The sequence below is a fragment of the Solea solea genome, chromosome 20 (genome assembly GCF_958295425.1).
Source record: "Solea solea chromosome 20, fSolSol10.1, whole genome shotgun sequence".
Taxonomy (NCBI): Eukaryota; Metazoa; Chordata; class Actinopteri; order Pleuronectiformes; family Soleidae; genus Solea; species Solea solea.
The window spans coordinates 20,254,226-20,274,439 of NC_081153.1; the positions used below are offsets into that span (position 1 = coordinate 20,254,226).

Below are 20,214 nucleotides of genomic sequence, written 5' to 3' on the forward strand. Positions count from 1 at the left end.
AACACTTGATTTAAACACACACACACACACACACACACGTTTACATACAATAAGCAAGTAGCAAAAGAAAAAAAAGGCACTTTCATAGTTTGCAAGGTATTTTTGATAAGAGTACATCTATTCTTTGGTTTTGTCTAACTGTTATATACAGGTCGTTATCACCTTTATGAAAAATATAACTGCTTAAAGTTACATTTGAATATTTTATTCACTGTTTAGTGTGTGTAAAATGGGGTTGGGGCGGAGTCATACACTCTCTGTGTACATAGAACAATTAATGCAGAATTTATACAAACATTTCATCGTGCAGAAGTCTGATGAGAGTTGTAAATACTGAGCTCTGGGTGAATTGCAGTGTTCAAGTGCAAAACTGAGGTTCAGGAGTTTTTCCCTCTGCCGAGTGCATTCCGCTGTTGCAGGCGGTCAGTCTTCGCTGTTGCAGTCCGCACACAGAATCTGGTCGCGGTCGGGGAAGAAGCCGGAGCCCACCAGCGACACAGAGCAGCGCGAGCACTTGAAGCACGGCTGGTGCCACTGTCGCTCCTCGAACGAGACGTACTTTCCATCGCCGAACCCTGCGAGAGAAACACACGAGCAACACGTGAAAGAATGTCTCCACAGAGAGTTTAATAACAGCCAGGAAACGTTCAGGAAATACTAAATGAATTCCAGATAGCATCAGCAGTTTGGCACTCACTTTACCTGAGAGTGAGAGCTCTGCTTAAACCTGTTTCTTACCGTTTATTGTTTTGGCATTTTTACCTTAACCATGACGGGAATCATAAGGAGAAAATGGGAGAGGATAAGTAAGAAAAACTCCTTAGCAGGAAATGAATCCGCAGTACTGCACTGAGGTCAGTTTAGGTCAAACTTCCATCCATAATGTGGGAAAACTCTCTTTTCTCTACATAAAAAAAGTCAAGACACAGTCATACAAACAATTTAAAAAGACAGAAACAGCAGAGTTTGGAGATCAATTACATGTGATTAAATACAGTTTAACATGACAATATTAAAATGTTCAATATGGGAGTAATATTATGGTAATACCATAATTATTTCTATACATAATAGTTTAGTATAACAATAAAAAATGTGTGTGGGACATTAGGGAGAATTCATTTACAATGATATGGTACTTATTCATTCAAATTCAACATTTTCATATGAAGATATCACATTGATAATACTATGGAAATAACATGGTGTTAATGTCAAGGATCGAGGGGATTTATATTGTCATTCAACATGAACATGAGGTACTCTCACTCTCAAACCTATGGTCAATTTAGAGTGTCCAATTTACCGAATCCCCAAACCGGAGAACCCAAAGAAAACCTACGCACACACGGGGAGAACATGCAAACTCCATGCAGAAAGGCCCCTTGTTCCAACCGGGGTTCAAACCTGGGTGTTCTTGCTGCAAAGGCAAGAGTGCTAACCGCTACTACACCAATATTGGTCTGTATTTTTTTTAGCACTTTTCTAGTCTTGACAACCACTCAAAGCTGCTTTAAACTACAGTTTTCGCCATTCACCCATTCACTCACGCTTTCTTTTCTTTTTTTCCTTTTTTCTTTTTTACAGTACAAAACCTTAACAAAAACAATGACAGAAAACAATAATAAACGTCAGAACAGAAAGCAAAAAAAACAACAAACGGACAAAAACAAAAGGACATACTGTACATAGCTCCAAAAATATGTGGGTGTGGCCTAGCATGTTACAAGTTCAAAATGCTAGTTACTTTCTTCATATTAAGCCTCATTTTCATCCCCACCCTGAATGTAAACCAGTAATCCAATGACTTTTTGTACCTTCTCTTCACCATTTCTGCCCCTAGTCTAAGTTATTATTATTATTATTATCTTATTAAATATCAATCACAATATATGTGCAGCGCCTGTTTCTATCACTCATCTTTCACACGCTGCTGGCAATCGAACCCACTACCTTTAAGTTGAAAGACGACCGCTCTACCACTGAGCTACCGTCGCCCCCCCAAAAATGAATTACCATTCTGTTTGTCTACTGTTAGGTGCTTTGTGATAACTGATAACTCACCTGTGATGGCCGTGTTGCAGCCGGCACACTTTTTGGCATAGAGGCTGCTGAAGCACTTGACGCAGTACGGACTCTCTCCCTGCGAAGTGAACGACTGACCGGCCAGCGACGCTTTGCAGCCCGAGCAGCAGAAACACTCTTTGTGCCACACTTTGTCCTTGTAGGTCACTCCTCCTTTAGTGAGAGCCTGGAGGACACACAAACACAAACTGTCCACATGAGTGAAAAGAGTTCAAAACCTATTTTCCAGTTCTATCTGGCAGCTGTAGTGTCTTTTTGCTGTTTTTGCTTGGTTGTGGATCAGTGGAACCAACAGCCATGCACATGTGTATGGAGTAAATCTAATTTATGCCGATTGTTATCTGGTGTTTGACTTGTTATTTATTCATTGCTTTGTACCTTTTACTCATTAACATCATATATTATGTGTATATTTGGGAGTCAACATCTACTAATATAGGGTCAGTGTTTTCTTAACTCGTCTTTTTGCTTTTGTATTACCGTCTGTACAAGCACAAACAAAACACAGAAGAATGGAAGGATGACAATAAAATATGAATAGTCACCTTTAATGACTAAGTAAGACATAGTTGGTTGATGCATGAGTTAGTTAATGAACAGAAAAAGAACAGACAGCCATTTTAATATCAATACAAAAAAAGTTTCCCTGTTAAATGTGATTATAATTTGAACTTTTCAACTGTTTCTGGACAAATCATAGCCTTCAGAGTTGTCACCTTGAATCCCTTTGAAAAGTTGAAACTGACACTTTATCAACGTGAGAACACAAAAGTGTTGTGTAATTACAGATGACGCCTGGCTCACCTTTTTGCAGAGGCTGCACTGAGGAGCAACCCTGCCCTCGTAGCACGGCACACAGTAGTAGTTGCTCTTGTCCGGGATGAAAGCTTCGGCACCGATCGGCTTCTCGCAGCCGTGGCACACAAAACAGTCCTCGTGCCACGTGGCGTCGCCGTACTCCAACATCTTGGAACCTGTAGGAGGAAAGAAATACAACAAAAGATACAGACGGGGAATAGGTTTTTGTTGTTTGTTGAAATACTTTCACTTTGAAGGCTCTGGGTTTTTGTTTTGTTTGTTTTCCTGCTGCTCTGATGAAACCTGCCCTTACTGCACAGTACAGTTACTTTAGCTTATCTCACATCAAATAAATCTGTTTTAACTTGAGTTGGTCCCCTCCCACATACTGTACATACACATGCTTCACTGCAGAGGTTTATAGAAGCTGGGAACCAGTCATGCTTATGAAATTGGATGTTCAGTTCCTTTAATCACTGGCCTTGTTTTACAACTTCTGGGACCCGACATGAAGAGCAAAGGCATGACGGTGTTTTGAACTTGAACTTGGCTGCACTCTTAAGAAAAGGGGGTGATGGTGGTGATAGTGGTGGAGGATGAAGAGGAGGGAGCAGTTTTTTAAAGGCATTCCAGGCTGAGCAGAAACTGGAGAAAAGTGATTCCTCAGTTCAGAGCAGTGGGTTATAATAATCCCACAGCACCCACAGGCGTGGGGTAATTTTCAGTCATCCGACACCGGCGTACTGCACTCGTGTCGTCACAGCAGCTAAAAAAACTCTGCTGGGACAGATTTTCACCAGAGCGAGGAAACAGTCATTCTGTCACATCTGAGCTGTCACGCCCCACTTCACCAAAACTCCTTAACCCCTGCAATGACAGGGCATGAACTCTCTGACTGCTCTGTGTGTGTGTGTGTGAGTATTCAAAGGTGAACCGTCTTCCCTGTCCCTACCTGGCATGACTGTCTTGTCGCAGGCCACACACTTGGAGGAAAACTCGTTGCAGAAGCAGTCGCTGCACACGAGCGCGTCGCTCTGGATGGAGAAGGGCTCGTCTGCCAGAGAGCGGTCGCAGCGGAAACAGCGAAAGCAGTGTTCGTGGTAATGTCTGTTCTCATAGAACAGCTCCTGCAGGGGAAAGACAAAAAGGATCACATCGAGCGACTATAGAGATATAAATGGATCCATGATAGAAAGAACATAAACATCTATTCATTTTGCTTTATCCTCTACTTGAGGGTCGCAGGGGGAAACCTGGAGCCAATCCCTGCTGAGATGAGGGCGAAAGGCCAACATACAGAGACAAACGACCATTCACTCTCACACCTATGGTCAATTTAGAGTGTCCAATTAACCTAATCCCCAGTCTGCAAGCCAGAGTACCCAGTGAGAACCCACATGCACATGTAGAGAACATGCAAACTCTACACAGAAAGGCCAAACTCTATATAATACTGCGTTTCCTCAATTAAGATTAGGATGGGATATGCTAAAGTAAATGTAAATGTGAAAGGAATGATGTCGAAGAGGATTATTATATGAAAACAAAACAACAACAAAAGTTTTGTTTTGTTTTTTAACATAAACTAACAGCTTTGTGTCATTTTCGATGGACCACTGACTTCTAACAGGAAGGTCTTTCATTCCCAGGCTGCACCTCTTTAAAAAGGGTGTAACTTAATGATAGTCAGAGATTTAAACGGCGAGAATTAGACCCAGCAACACCAAGACTAATGCTGAACTGGGGACAGTTTCATTTTATTTTATTTGTGTTAACACATTAGAGCAGAGGGCCACACGGTGGTGTAGTGGTTAGCACTCTCGCCTTGCAGCGAGAAGACCCGGGTTCGAGCCCCGGTTGGAACAAGGGCCTTTCTGCATGGAGTTTGCATGTTCTCCCCGTGTGTGCGTGGGTTCTCTCCGGGTACTCCGGCTTCCTCCCACAGTCCAAAAACATGCAATGTGGGGATAGGTAAATTGGACACTCCAAATTGACCATAGGAGTGAGTGTGAGAGTGAATGGTTGTTTGTCTCTATCTGTGTGTGGCCCTGCGATGGACTGGCGAACTGTCCAGGGTGTACCCCGCCTATCGCCCGATGTAGCTGAGATTGGCACAGCACCCCCCGCGACCCTCTGGTTGAGGATAAAGCGGTAGATGATGACTGACTGACATTAGAGCAGCATGTGTCAAACATGTGTCTTGCACACTGCTCTTCTTCATAATGGAGCTTTCAGCATTTTGTTTCACAAGCCACGCATTGTTTGCAGGCAGAAAGAAAAGATCTGACCACAGTTTCAATGTATATATTTGTCCCATATGTCACAAACACAACACTTTCTGTGCCAGTGTCAAAGTGAAAGAAATACAGTGTTTCAATTCCCTGAATGCATCATTTTTGTTTCAGCAACAATATTGGTTGCACATCTTCATGCTGAAGAATCCTGCCAGTTAGTTAAGTACGAGTCATATTTAATGATATACTATTATTTATATAATAAGTCAAAGGCAAAGACGTAAGAACAACACAAACAGATCATTGACACAGTCCTCACTGCACACACATCACAGCAGTAAGGTCCAGGTGTTACAGATCATCCAAACATCTGCTTTCATGCAAGCATGTTTGCTACATCCTATCGGACCTGAGCGAGGGAGCGTTTGTGTGTATACAGCAGCAGTGCAGGGACGGCCTTTCCATGTGCCAGAATCTGTAAACCTAAAAACTGTATACAGTAACAAAAACACAAAATATGTACAATGTTGCAAGAAACACATACATTTGTTTGTTTGTAAAAGTGATGACAGTAGTGTTTTAAAGCTGCTTCAAGCACAGTGTGGGAGATTTAAAGGTTTTTACTCCTTATAAAATAAATAATGATTGTATTTAATCGTCAAAAATAATAAGTTGCATGTATAAATATGATAGATATGGTTTTATAGCCCCCATCCCTCAGTTGAGATCCTTATCTACTGGGGCTATCCTGTTACTCCACAGCTCCTCTATCTGCTGCTCCCCATCCGCTTGGGGGGGTCAGAGGTCACGGTCAGCTGGAGGATTCAGTTTCCCACACAAGAGCACTACAGTGCTTTGGATGTTTTTATGACACGGAAGGCTAAACCCAATGTTTTCCCTTTTTTTATTTTCCGGGACACCCTGCTGCTGCTGCTGCTGCTGCTGCTGCTGCTGCTGCCGCCGCCGCCGCCGCTGCTGCCACTGCTGCTGCCCACCAAACAAAAAATACTCTCTCCAGTATTTTGTTAAAAATGAGAATAACCCTCTGTTGTGATTGCTTCTCTCTCTAACAGCTGCCTGTGTTCCCGTTTATGTGCAGCTCTGTGACTAATGGCCTCGTTGAACGGCGGGTAAAAAAAAACTGGTGTTTGAGGAATGGGGTTTCACAGTAAAAGAAGCAGCCAAGCGAGCGTGCTGGGGAAGAATGAAGGACGAGGGTTGTTACGTCTTGTGCGGAGGAGGCAACGGCCAAAGCAAGCAGTGGCGTAATTTACTGCCAGTCCCTCACAGGGAGTCCATATTTCACAGGACCCTGAAGGCCACATGGTGTCTATGAGTGTTTCCATCAGTGGTTTTTTTTTTCACTCACTGAGGCATTTGGGAAGATAAAGGCAATTACACACAAGTAATGATGATCTGATGTTTTCCAGGAATACGAGCCGGTCTCTGACTCTGGAAGAAGTACTATTAAAGGTCCAGTGTGTAACATTAGACAGAAATTAAATAAACTACCCATAAGTATGTTTGTATAGGTGTATAATCACTTTAAATTCAAATAAAAGGGTTTGTAGAAAAGGACTTTCATATGTACTTCAGGCCTTGATTTATAGAGGACTCCACATATTCTGAGGAACACCCTCATGTACTTCCCTTAAAATAATGTGTTTAATTAGAGAGTAATCTATAAATGAACATTCATGAATTATTCCATAGACTATAGACCAAAAAAGGTCTATAGTCTATGAAATACAGTAACTTTTTAGGACCCCTTGACAGTATGACACGGATGGTGTAAAAGTACTTTCCTATGCGTCCTGCAGTACAAGCATTAATTATATTATGCAAGTACTCAAATAGTGCATATTAAAGCAATAAAATTGCCATATCTTCATATTTTTTAAAATCATGCAAATATAATTAAAGATTGCGAATGTCTTCATTTATCATTTTCAGTCGCATGACAACTGTACTGATTTCAGATGTTTGTACCATAAGCTGAAAATACTGTACTCTTATCTTTTACCGTTGATTGAACAAAACGTGTGTTTAAACAAAAGTACAAATACCTTTAATGTATGTACAGCAGCTTAGAGTAAATGTACTTCAGTTGATGTTAAGTTATACCTTGGCATTGTGACCGATGATCTCTTTACATTGCTGGCAGGTGTTGGCGTGCAGGCGGTCGTAGCAGGGGATGCAGTGAGGGTTGTCCTCCACCTGGATGTATTTGCGTCCGTACAGGGACTCGTTACAGTTCTTGCAGTCAAACCGGTCACTCATGATGTTGTTCTTCCTGGTATGAGGAGGAGAAGAAGAAGTGAGATAAGGAAGAGAGAGGGAGAGAAGGCGGCAGGAAAGGAGGAAGACAACTTTTGGAACAGGAGAGACATTTGTAGAGCACTAAAGACATTTAACAAAGATCCTTAATCTGCACAAGATGTATTATGAACAGTAAAAGAAGCATTGTTTTAATATATGTTTTGCTCTTGAGTTTTATGACTTCATCTGGAAATCTTTGCATCTAATGCATCCCATCATACCACTTAACTGTTTGCACGGCAGTCAGAGACATGAGAAGTAGAACTCCTGTGATATATCCCAGCATTAACAGTGTGTTTATCGTTGTAGGAACAGCTGCGACGTTCCTCCTTATTTGAGTCATTGAACAGCGTCATCTGTTTTAAACCTCACACCTGGAAGTACAGATGTGGCTGAATAAAGGCAAAAAGTCAAAGAGTTATGTTCGATTGCCTATAAATCACTGCTCTAATGCTATCGCCTCTTCTCTTATTTCATCATTACTCACTAACAAGTGAAAGCCCGGCCTCTCCCTCCCACTCATTCTTGTATGAAACCCCCCGCGGCACTTTGGCATTGAGAAAGAACAACTAAACAATATTAACTGTTGGGAGCTGAAGGGAAACAGTGTTCTCAGTTTCAAAGACTCTCTCGAGGGCTTTTTCATCTGTGTTTGGCTTATGTTTAAAGGGCTATACCACGCCTTTATCTTGATTACTTCTTTTGTCTGCACCTTTCATAACTTTCTTTTTTTTTTTGGATTGTGTTTTCTGTAAGTTACACAAAGACTGTTATATATTCTATTAAAACAGCATCAGCAGCTGAAATGTATTCAGGCTTCTAATTTATCCCAGAATTTGCTTCTCAGTGCCATCTTCTCAAGACTCTGTGAACAAATACTCCCAGGATACAATATTGTCCTTTTTTTGATTCTCATTATAATCTTTTATATCTCAATCATTTCATCAGGAAATTGGAACAATTTCCAAAAGTCAAATCCAAACATTATCTTTCTCGTCATATACTGACACTGAAACTTGATCATTTTCTGCTCATTGGCCAAAAAAAGCATGAGAAGCGCATGGCTTTGAGTAATCAATATTCACCAGGCACACAAGTGAGATCTGAGGTAGGTGAGAGATTAGGTTAATTGGACACTCTAAATTGAATTTGAGAGTGAATGGTTGTTTCGTCTCTGTCTATTTCGCCTGCGATGGACTGATGATGTGTCCAGGGTGTAGCCCACCTTCCCCCATGACCCCCATGTGGAGGATAAAGCAGCAGACGAGTGAGATCTGAGGTCTGGAGTAGAATGACGACACGTAAAAACATGGTTTTATCATGAGTTATAGTTGGGATTTTAACCTCAGCTACATTTGTTAAAAAAAGGAACACAGATGATAACAAAACTTAACAGATCACAACAAATTATGACTCAAGATAATAATGTGCCAAGACTGAGAAACAAACTTCTTCTTCTTCTTCTTTAAAAGTGGTAGAGGACACTGCTAGTGCTATGCCATGGAATATACCAAAAGTAGATGAAGAAACATACAAAACAACCAAGAGAACACAGAGGGAAAAGACAAAAAAAAGCACATAATGACCTTGACAGATGTTAAATGACCACCTACAAATAAAACACAACCACAAAGACGTGCAAAATAACTACAAGGAATTCAAAACAACCACAAGGAGTAAGAAAATGAAAAAATAGAGTAAAAACACAACCACAGAGTCAGTTTGTGGAGCAGAGGAAGCACAGGTGGAAATAAGCCTGGACACGATGATGATAATAATATCATCCCAGTGTGAATACGGAGTACAGCGAGGCATTAAAAGAATAGCCGACCCCATGTTGTACAACAGCAAAAGGAAATGATGTGTGGGAAGTTAAGATACTCTCCTCTATGATAGTTAACACATCACAGGGTTGAGTTAGACACTGTATATTAACATAACATGTTCATGGTCAGGGCTACAAAGTCTGTGCCATTGCATTTGCAAATGCAGGAACTTAAGAACATCATATGTTTATAAGTGTTCCTCTTATTTTGGGCTCCAAGCAGTTCGACAAAGAGCAGCTTTGAAATGTCCCAAAGGGATCAGAGAATGTGCTGCCCTGGAAGACGTCATCATCCATCAGATTCATCATTTACAAGATGGCGTGTGTCGTTTTCCTCTTTACTTGTGACATGTAAAGCTTTGGTCATTTATGACACATTCTGCGTTCACGTTTAATGTATCTGCACTACCAATAATGAAATGTCACAAAGAGGAAAAGAGGAGAAGAAGCTGGCAGAGGAGCAGGAGCACACAACATTATCCTCTACTTCATAGTGTCCTCAGCAAATGTTTAATCCATCAAAAACAAACTGCATGAACTATGAGGTAAACTGACCTTCCACCAGGACATTAAGAAGTGCAATGCCTTTGTTTTCACAGAAACTTGGCTTGACCCCATGGTCCTGGACCTGGACCTGGACTCACCTACTGGCCATTACACAGGAGCAGTCTACTGCACTTTCCTCCAAGAAGGGAGGTGGTGTCTACATTATGGTGAATGACTGGTGGATCGACTTATCGCAGCCAGTCTGTAATCAATCAAAGAAATTCTTGGTCGATTGAAGCCCTGACATTTCGACTCAGTTGCAGTTATAAAACGAATCGATGATTATTAGAGTAAAACATTGAAATATGCCAATTGTGACATGTTCATATAGTCAAAACGGACGTAGCAACATAACGAAGACAAGTTAGCTTACCGTTTTTATATGATATGCCATGTCGTCGAGCTGTGATTCGCAAACTGTTGCTTGCAAACTTTGCATTTGACTTTTTTTATCGCCATCTATTTTTGTAAAATGCTGCCACGCTGCGGTTGTCTTTGACATAGATGTTAGAGGAGGACTGACTATAGTCTAACACGAAACGCTCAAAATTATATGAAACCACCGGACGTTCTTTAATCTTTCTGTTTCCTGTGGGTTGGGCTAATCCAAAACCCTGAAAACAAGGGGGGGGGTTCTCTGAAAACACGCAATTACCTGTGGATCAGGGGTGCTCTGAAACTACCCCTATTAGCACTTGGTACATTCCCCCAGGTGAAATCAAATTAACTATAGACTGTATGAAATTAACATGGCAAAAAGTCAATTTATCAGAATATGAGTGGAACCAGAACGTATTACATGTCATTTAGCAGACGCTTTTATCCAAAGCAAATAAGTGCATTTAAACATCTGGGTACAAACAAGAGCTAGAAGTAAGTAAGTACTTCAATTAAGCCAAACTATAAAGTGCTAGTCATAAATGCGACTCATAAATCGACTTTACAGCCCTAATCCAAACATCATTTTAGTCATTTTAGAAAATTTGAGAAATGTATTGAATTGATAACCCCTTGAGACACTTCATGTCATTTTATTTATCTTTTATGTAACATTTTATGTTGGCACACACATGGCTAGCACTGTTGCCTCACAGTAAGAAGGTTGCTGGTTCTTCTCCCTGGGTTCTCCGGTTTCCTCCCACATGTCCAAAAACATGGTGAGGTTCATTGGACACTCTAAATTGTCAGGTGTGAGTTGGTGAGTGGATGGTTGTTTGTCTCTATATGTTACATGACCTGTCCTTGGTGTACTCCGCCTTTCGGAGTGGGATTGGCACCAGCAGCCCTCATGTGGAAGATACATTGGTAGACAATGGGTGGATGTTAATATGTTTTCTTGTATGTTTTATTCTTTATTTTGTAACGTATAGCCTAACTGTGTAAAAAGGTCAGTTGTTTCAGTAGAAAACCATGGTGAGCCATGGAGCTAATAAACATTCCTGATGAAGGTTTCCCACTCCAAGAAGCTGGTATTTTACAGGTACTGTGCTTTGTGCTCCACAAACGCCAAACATTTGCATCTGGCCTGCAAAGGAGTCGTCTTGAAAGTGCAGTTTACATTCCTCACGTCTGACTGCTATCAAACATTTTGTTTCTAATAACCAGTGTTGCAGCAATTTCAGATAAACATAAAAGATAAACACAGTCTGCTCTCAGTCATGTCCCAAAGCCAATGCCAGAAGCACAAACTCCCTCTCCTCAATGACTAGTCGGACTTTTCCTCCCAGGACCAAGTTGGAACAACACAGCATCCCTCTCTGCAGATAACACCAACGCTTCCTCTGAGAGGGAATCAAGCTAGGTCAACAAAACACGGACGAAAAAGGAAAAAAAAACACAGTGAGACTAAATTCACATCCTATGTCTGAGTTCGGTCAGATTGCTGTAATGTAGAAATCAGGCCAACTTCCTCCTCAAATGTCTAAAGAGGTTAAGTTTCTATTCTCATCCATCCATGAATGCAGTGGCAGAACAATGCCTTTCCTTCCGGAAACAGTTTTCTTTTTTTGCGCTTTATGTTTCTTTTCCTGAGCCCCAACATCTGCAAACACATTTTGTGGACTCCACCTGTTGTCTTTCATACAGTTCTTCCTTTAAGGCCACCAATAGGGAAGTCTTCCAGACATAACATCTAATTAAAAGCCAATATTTTATGGCTTTTAGCCTCATGTTAGCCAGTATTGCCGTTGCCTAGCAATGTTGTTCTCACAGCTTTGAATGCCAAGTACGTCATGTTCACTTCCCAACAGTAAAAACTGCTGTTCAATGCATGTCGTTACAATGCTGGCATATGGAGGGAATTAGCTTAGCTTAGCACCAAGACTTAATGAGTCTTATGGAGACCCAAAAAAAGCTATCTCCTGTATAATCACCCCAACAAATATAGAAATGAAAACACTGACTTGGGTTAAACAAATAAAATAAAATGGTGAAAAATCAAATCCCCATATTGCATGTTTTTGGACTGTGGGAGGAAACCGTAGACACCATTAACATGCTCACAGTCCAGACTCTCAGTAATGTGTGAAACCATTGACTGTCTGATGTATAAACTGCGTCATAAACAACACTCACTGGTTTTGGAGGTTTCATTTTACAGGTGTTCTCTTGGACCACACCCACAAATACCTGCTGTCCTTCCTCCCCACCGCAAGACATAAATACTCATCCGTCCTGTCTAAGTACCTGTTCTCTCTAGTAGCACAGCTGCTGAAAGGATTCAAGCCCACAATTCACCTTGTTGAGTTGCCACGCTGAATTCTTTACTGATACATTCACCGTCTGTCCAAGTGAGGGATTTACTGCCTCCACTTTGCTATGAGAGCTTTGTAGTAGCCAAATGGCAACTGTCTCCCAGGATGAGCCATGGTGCCTCCTGTCTCATGTCCCTTCATGGCTCACTGCTGTTGTTTCACTCCTCAACAACCTGACACGTTTCTTACGACCAGGAGAGCCAAGAACTCTGGGAACCATCAGAGAGCTCTGCTGGGTGTTAGTGTTTATTTTCCCCCTCAGTGGAATTTAGACTCATGTGTGAGGTTTACAAACCAGACTGTGCCATGATTAAAACCACTGTCGCATGTAATAAAATCCTGCAGGACAAACATGTAGGTAAGTGTTAGGTCTGTCACGGCCATAGGAGCTAAATTCATGCATTATAAAACAGCCTCAGGGTCTTGACACTTGACACTTTCAAACGTCATTTAAATAGCACCCAAACTGCTCTTTTAAGAAATGTTAATGACTTGATTTTAACTGTTGATTCTGGTGACCTAACTGCTGCCTTTGACACTGTTGACCACACTATTCTACTGTCCCGTCTGGAAAAAATGGAAAAATGGAAAAAACCCTGGACACTTCTATCTAGATTTTACTATTTTTACTTGTATTGATTTTATGTTCTAGATTCAAGATTCAAGATATTTATTGTCATAAGTACTGCACAATCAAATTCTTAATTTGCACGTCCCCCTAATCACAAAAAATATATTTATATAAAGTAAACACAGTATCAGAAAAATATACCTTATATATTATAAAAGGTATATCTATACCGTTTATGTTGCTGTGCCGTTAACTCTGCAAAGCACTTTGGTCAACCTTGGTTGTTTTTAAATGTGCTCTAGAAATAAAGTTGACTCAACTTGACCTGACGTTATTACTGTATTTAAAACCAGTCTGAGCCTCAAAATCTGTTTCATAAACAAGTTTTTCCTTACTGCTGCAACTCAAAATCACTACGTTCTCCTTCACACTTAAGCTGCAAGAATAATTGAGCAGTAACAACAGGAAAACAGACCATTTTAAGACCAGAATGGATACAATTTAAAACATATGTCAACTACAATAAAGGGGGGAAAGGAATATTGGAGCCCCAGTATTACTTTCAAAGCACATTCAGTGTCTTCTATTGCCCAAAGTGGACTGCACTTTGATTTTAACCACACAACACTTTAAATTTACACGTTCCCATAATTGAAGATAAGTAAAGTAAGTACTTTAAAGTAAGTAAAGTAGCCAAATGAATAAACCTCGAAACCCCCACTTTATCTCGTAAACTCCAGGCAGAGACAGTTTCCCACAGTCAGGCCCAGTGTGCTGCGATAAATTGTGACGGGGCTGCTCATTATCAGTATCACACTGGTCACAGTTTTAAAGCCTGTTAATATCTGGGTTGCAGAGAAAGACCGAGTGTACATCACACATTACAGACCATATATGTCGGTTTAAGGGCCACAGCTTTGGTCCAGACTGAAGTTATGCAACATATTTTGTACTGATGTTCGTCACTGTCTGCAGTGACCCTCAGACTTAGAGGTTTACAAGTGTGTCTTTGACGATGTCTCAAATGAAACAGCACAATGTAAAAGTAGTGTATGTCGCATAGGAGATCTCAAAGGCATCGGCAAACTAAGCGGTGGAAATCTAGATATATATCATTTTACTGGAGTTAAGGATTGGTTATTTAGTGCACATTTGTACATCTGTTCTAGGTTTCAAAAACCAAAGTCATTAAACTTGTTTACTTGTTTAATCGAAGTTCAATATCACCACACTTTGTGCTTCACTTTGAATATGAAAGTGCAGATTTATAGACACTTGTGATTTTACAGTGACACTGGTTTGGTGTAAATAACAAAACTATAATTAATGCAATTTATAGTTTTACATTTGTATCAATAATAGTCAAGCACCGGCTACTTATACGAGGTGGTGGAAGGGGGGAGGCCTGCAAATCAAATTCAGCTCCCAGCACAGGGAGATCTAGCTTTTTGCCTTGTTTTTCTTCAGCTTGAACTTACAGTAACTGCTTTTTTCTGTACTGTAACACTATAAGTGCATTCATGAAAACAATAACAAAGTCATAATTCACTGATTACTCTCCCTGAAATTGATTAAGCTGCTTTAAAGGCGTCTCCCATCGAGAACAGTCCCCATATTATCGACTGTGACTCCTGAAAAACACAGCCTGCATTTGAGGAGGTAAAGGAGAATATTGACGGTGACACAATGCTCTGTAGAAAATGTCCTGCAGCACTTGGTGGAGTGACGTGACTCCCGCTTGGGTGCAACTGTACCAGAAACAAAAACAAAGGTCTGGTCTCTTATGGCTGTCAGATGACTGCGCTCTCTTTCATCCACCGCACAAAGACACTCAATGTGGAGCGGCTTCCTGCAGATCACAAGGCCACTTTCAGCTGAGCGTATACAAATCAAAATAAACACTCTCTGTACATTGTACGTTGTGTTGTTTCTAAATTAGAGATCACGAGATGCTGGAGTGGCAAGAGTTACAACACTGACTTTGGATATTTCAATGTGAAAATCACTTTCTTTAGTGAAATCCTTAAAGGTCAAACAAATATCAAGGGTTCTTGTGTTGTTGAACAGCTGGGCTTCACATCATATGCTTGTGTTATTAATAACTCCACTTAAACTCCACTTGTCCTGTTATTAACCCAAAAATTATTTTAAACTCAGAGTCAATGTGTGGATTTGTTTTATAAAACTTCCAGCAGGTCATAAGGTTTAACAGACAACCTCCATATCAATGTCCGTATTCAAAGTTTTCATCAAGGTAAGTTGCTTCTTTGTTTTAAATACTGATGCTATTCTTAAGATGGAGGAGCTATAATGTGATTTTTGTGTCCAAAAAAGAGAAAAAACTAAGTTTTCTACTAAAACCACGTCTTCTACACCGAGCTTCACTAAAATCAGAGTCCCATTAGTGTCCTTGGATAATAACGACACATAACCTGTGACTCTAAGCTCATAACATTAGGGAATAAAGGAGCTTTAAACATAGACTGAGTGTCTGGCTTTGTTTTACGAGTCTACAGCTGGCTGTTTGTTTACTCTGTGAAACAATGAGGTCTCCAGCTGTAGCTTCCCCTCCGCTGCTGTCCACCCAACTGACAGACACATTTTCAGTCAGGAAACAAGTTACAAAGTCTATCATCACCGTCCAGAAACTGTGGGCGTGTCACGGTTACTGACAGTTACAGCGTTAACCTTTTCAACCCATTTAGCAGCGTAAACTTTCCTTTGAAAACAAACTTTCCCCAAAAACAGAGCGTGAATATTAGTTGAATTATGTTGTGTTTTTTACCGGCTGGATAAGTAAATAAAAAACAGTTTGCTAACAAATTTGCAATAGCAACGTAAAAAGATGACCATGCTAACGTTATGAACTTAAGTCCGCTGCCCCCATGTGGCCACATTTTTTTTTCTTTTTTTTAAAAAAAAAAAGGTAAGTGTCAGGTTAAGTGAAGTTTGGATAGAACCATACTTTAATGTCATATTTATAACGTTATCTGCTATATTAACCTAAAAGATTAATGCTATGCTATGCTAATGCTATCCGCTGCCCCCACGTGGGCAAAAAAACATTTTTAACAGCTTTAAAAAAAAAATGGATAGAAACAAACCTTAATGCTTCATATTTATAACAATGTTATTTGCAATATTGGATTAAAAGATAATGATGTAACTGCTATGAACTTGAGTCCGCTGCCCCCATGTGGCCAAAATATAGCTTTTGCAACATAAAAAAAAAAAGAAAAATGCCAGGTTTTGTTCGATTTAGATCAAGCCAAACTTCACATTCATATTTTGGAACATTACCAACTTCATTCTTTAACTCTTATCAAATAAATGATTCAATGTGTTTGCAAAACACTTCCTTTAACTCTTCTTTCTCAGGCTGTGGGCGACAACTGAATAGGAAATGGAAAAGACGGTGATGTGAGAGTGAGTCATGAGACAGTCTGAGTTAATGACTGTCAAACTCGTCACCTTTCATCTGTATTCTTCGCCTCTGGCTCGTCTCCAGTGTATAGTGCACAGCACCAACCTTCGCCCAATGCAAGAATTTCACAGGAATGTGACTGTGGTCAAAAAGAGGCAAAAACCATGTGGTTCCAGGCCCAAGAAGAAGAAGCCAAAAAGAAAAAGAAAAAGGAAAGAAATGGCATTTTAATTCCACCCTCTGCTTTCTAAAAAAAGACAAATGTCAGGAATTTCTTTCTGGGTGAAACCAAGACAACAATGCACAGACACTTTTTCACTTTGCCTCTGAGCGGGAGAAAGCAACCAGAGCTGAATTGTTTCAATGAACACATTGATTTCACCCAAATGGATTGTAACATTGCGGTGGTGTGGGGACGGTGTGTGGTGGTGGAAACTATGAGAGGAGGCAGTGGTCGGGGAGGAGAAGCTCAGTCTCTGGGACAAAATGTGTAATCTGCAGACGTGACATCACTCAAAACCCTACAGCCGTGAATGGTTACACAGAAACGTGTGTGTGTGTGTGTGTGTGTGTGTGTGTGGTGATTCTTTTTATTTCATGTTTCAGCCCAAAAGCCATCATGTCTCCTGCATCTGAGCCAAATCAACGTGTGTGTGTGGGGACGGGGGGACGGGGGGGACGGGGACGACTGTTTCCTCAAAGGTCTCCTTGTTCTTGCTCTCATAAATCTGACCTGAAGAACGGGGGCTGCTGCATTTATCCACAGTATCATTTACTCACTCTGGACTCTGGCCAGGCCCCCGACCCCCAATAACATCCACCATTTCCTCGTCCTACATAAAGCACATCCTCTCTGGTGCATCCTGTGTCTGACACACAAACACACTTCCAGGACAGATTAGTTGTCTAAATTTCATTAAAAAAACCTCTGACAGGTGATTATTTGGTATAATGTAGTTATAAATGTTACGTCATTTCATAACAATCATGTTTATAGATGTTAATGTTCTTCGTGTTTATGTGTTCTTTTAAATTTCATTCATACACTATTGTGATATTTGTATGTTTGGGGCGACGGTAGCTCAGTGGTGGAGCGAGCCGTCTTTTAAACTGGAAGGTTGTGGGTCTATCTATCTATCTATCTATCTATCTAACAAGTATGCAGTGTTTTTTAGTCTCTTACAAGCAATCAAATGTATAATAAGTAGATTTTAGTCCAGGTTTTTTCTCAACCTGGCAACCCAAACGTGTAGCCTGCTTATGAATGAGTTTAATGTGTTATATTATTACTTAACCATTAATAAATGCATATATAGCCTGATCATTAATGATGTTTCATGAGACAGTTGATTTTATAAGGTCGACTGATGGATTTTTCTGTGACCCCCGAGGCCTATTTTTAGAAATCAGTGCAGTTGGCGGCCAAAAAAAAATTTTTTCTTAATTTTTTGGGCAGATTTTCTCTTGTGCCTCCATCTGAGAATAGAAAACAACAAAAACTGATATGCAGAATGGCTTAATCCAAGACAAACACGTTTGTGGTCTGTCTGTCTAATCTGCACAGCAGATTAGGATTCTAAATAAAACATCGTCAAATGCACGTTTGGGTGAAAAAAAATGATTTAGCAGAACATTCTGAGAACAAAAGTGTGTAAGTTTGCATTGATGTCATCAAATATGACTAACCGATTAACCAGTCAATGTCTGGTTGACTCATCCTTTATCCTGAAACCTGTTTTTCAAACAAACATATTCAAAATGTATTTCATGCTCCAATATTGTGCTTTTTTGCAGCAGGTAAAAGTAAAAGCAGAGTTCACTGTAATTAATTGTAATTAAATGAAAGACTGATTCAAACTAAATTCAAACTCAGGTGCACACTGATAGTATGGATGTATAGAATATCATGACTCAGGCAGCGTCATGGTTTCACTCTGGAAATAATGTGTTCATCGTTCAAGTTTACGCGTCACGAACCTGCTGGTCTACGTGTTTATTGAGTCCAAGTTGTGCGTAAATTTGAAACGTACCGCTCTTTGCGCTGCAGCAGCGCGTGCAGATGCTCTCTCTCTCTGTCAGTCAGGAGTCTCTCTCTCTCTCTCTCTCTCTCTCTGTCTCTCTCTCTCTCTCTCAGCGTAAACTCCTCTTCTTCATCTGTGGCGTGCTCTTCACAATGACAGCTGGTTAAATCCTGCGTGAGCTGCCGACTGACGGCTTTTCCACTGACTGATGCGTCTGTGGTGCGTAAAACCAAACCTCTCCTTCTCTCTCTCTCTCTCTCTCTCTCTCTCTCTAACCCCGCCCCCTTGTCCTCCTCTCCTCCACGTGTTTTCCGCTCACTCTGTCTTTTCTTTTCTTTACCTTGTGATGAGTTCATGCTGAATAAGGTAGAAGTCTGTGTGTTTTTTGGATGTAAGAGAATCTTTTAAATACATGTTAGAGAGAAGCTGCTGCTGCTGCCCTCAGCTGCTCTCAGCTGCTCTCAGCTGCTCATGTCAACCCACTCTATCTTCTCTCTGTGCATGAGTGGAAACTCTGATGTGGAATTAATATTATCTATATATAACATTTACAGTCAGTAAACTAGTGTGTTCGTAGTGTTCACACACTCAATTTATTGATTGTTCAATCACATTATTGACTTTTTATTCACATTACGTTGAGTTTGCACACGTGATTCTCATTATTCACAACATTGAGTGGTTTTACACATGCTTTTGAATGTTTTATCAGATTATGAAGGATTGCTGAATGTCATTTAGAGTTGATCAGATTAAGGATTTGTCACATTATTGAGTATTGATGCACGTGGGTTTGACAGTTTTATGAGATTAGAAATGATTTATTGACTATAAGGTAACATCATTCAGTGTTTTTACACATAAATGTGACAGTTTTATCAGATTAGAAATGATTTATTGACTATAAAGTAACATCATTCATTGTTTTTACACATAAATGTGACAGTTTTATCAGATTATAGATGATTTATTGACTATAAGGTAACATCATTCAGTGTTTTTACACATAAATGTGACAGTTTTATCAGATTAGAAATGATTTATTGACTATAAAGTAACATCATTCAGTGTTTTTACACATAAATGTGACAGTTTTATCAGATTATAAATGATTTATTGACTATAAAGTAACATCATTCATTGTTTTTATCCATAAATGTGACAGTTTTATCAGATTATAAATGATTTATTGACTATAAGGTAACATTATTCAGTGTTTTTACACATAAATGTGACAGTTTTATCAGATTAGAAATGATTTATTGACTATAAAGTAACGTTATTTTTACACATAAATGTGACAGTTTTATCAGATTAGAAATGATTTATTGACTCTAAAGTGACATTATTCAGTGTTTTTACACATAAATGTGACAGTTTTGTCAGATTAGAAATGATTTATTGACTATAAGGTAACATTATTCAGTGTTTTTACACATAAATGTGACAGTTTTGTCAGATTAGATATGATTTATTGACTATAAAGTAACATTATTCAAATGTTAACTTATTCAGTATATTCAGTATATGTTACAGTATTCCATGACTGTTTATTCGAATGATGTTGACTGTTTGCGCACATGCTCACTGTCACACATAATCACATTATGTTATATAAGTGTTTGCACTTATGATTTT

General features: G+C 39.9%; 1 protein-coding gene across 2 annotated transcripts; it reads right to left on the minus strand.

The window, feature by feature from the left end:
- Positions 1-189: 189 nt before the first annotated feature.
- On the minus strand, positions 190-18,947 carry fhl3b (four and a half LIM domains 3b). Of its 2 annotated transcripts, none has more exons than XM_058619959.1 (6): positions 18,586-18,947; positions 7,242-7,410; positions 3,836-4,010; positions 2,890-3,059; positions 2,065-2,251; positions 190-575 (listed from the first exon to the last, which is right to left on the minus strand). In XM_058619959.1, the coding sequence occupies exons 1-6, from the start codon at positions 18,930-18,932 to the stop codon at positions 424-426; spliced, it is 1,200 nt and encodes a 399-aa protein (XP_058475942.1). In that variant the 5' UTR covers positions 18,933-18,947; the 3' UTR covers positions 190-423. The 2 variants fall into 2 exon arrangements, with proteins under 2 accessions (XP_058475942.1, XP_058475943.1); XM_058619960.1 differs by lacking the exon at positions 18,586-18,947 and adding an exon at positions 10,181-10,336.
- Positions 18,948-20,214: the final 1,267 nt, after the last annotated feature.

Bases quoted from the DNA above. Each gene is read 5' to 3' on its own strand.
- fhl3b (XM_058619959.1), bottom strand. From the start codon at position 18,932: ATGAACTCATCACAAGGTAAAGAAAAGAAAAGACAGAGTGAGCGGAAA. The intron at 7,411-18,585 runs GTACGTTTCAAA...TCCTCATACCAG, and splicing joins CTGCTGCAGCGCAAAGAGCG to GAAGAACAACATCATGAGTG. The intron at 4,011-7,241 runs GTATAACTTAAC...TTTCCCCTGCAG, and splicing joins TCATCGGTCACAATGCCAAG to GAGCTGTTCTATGAGAACAG.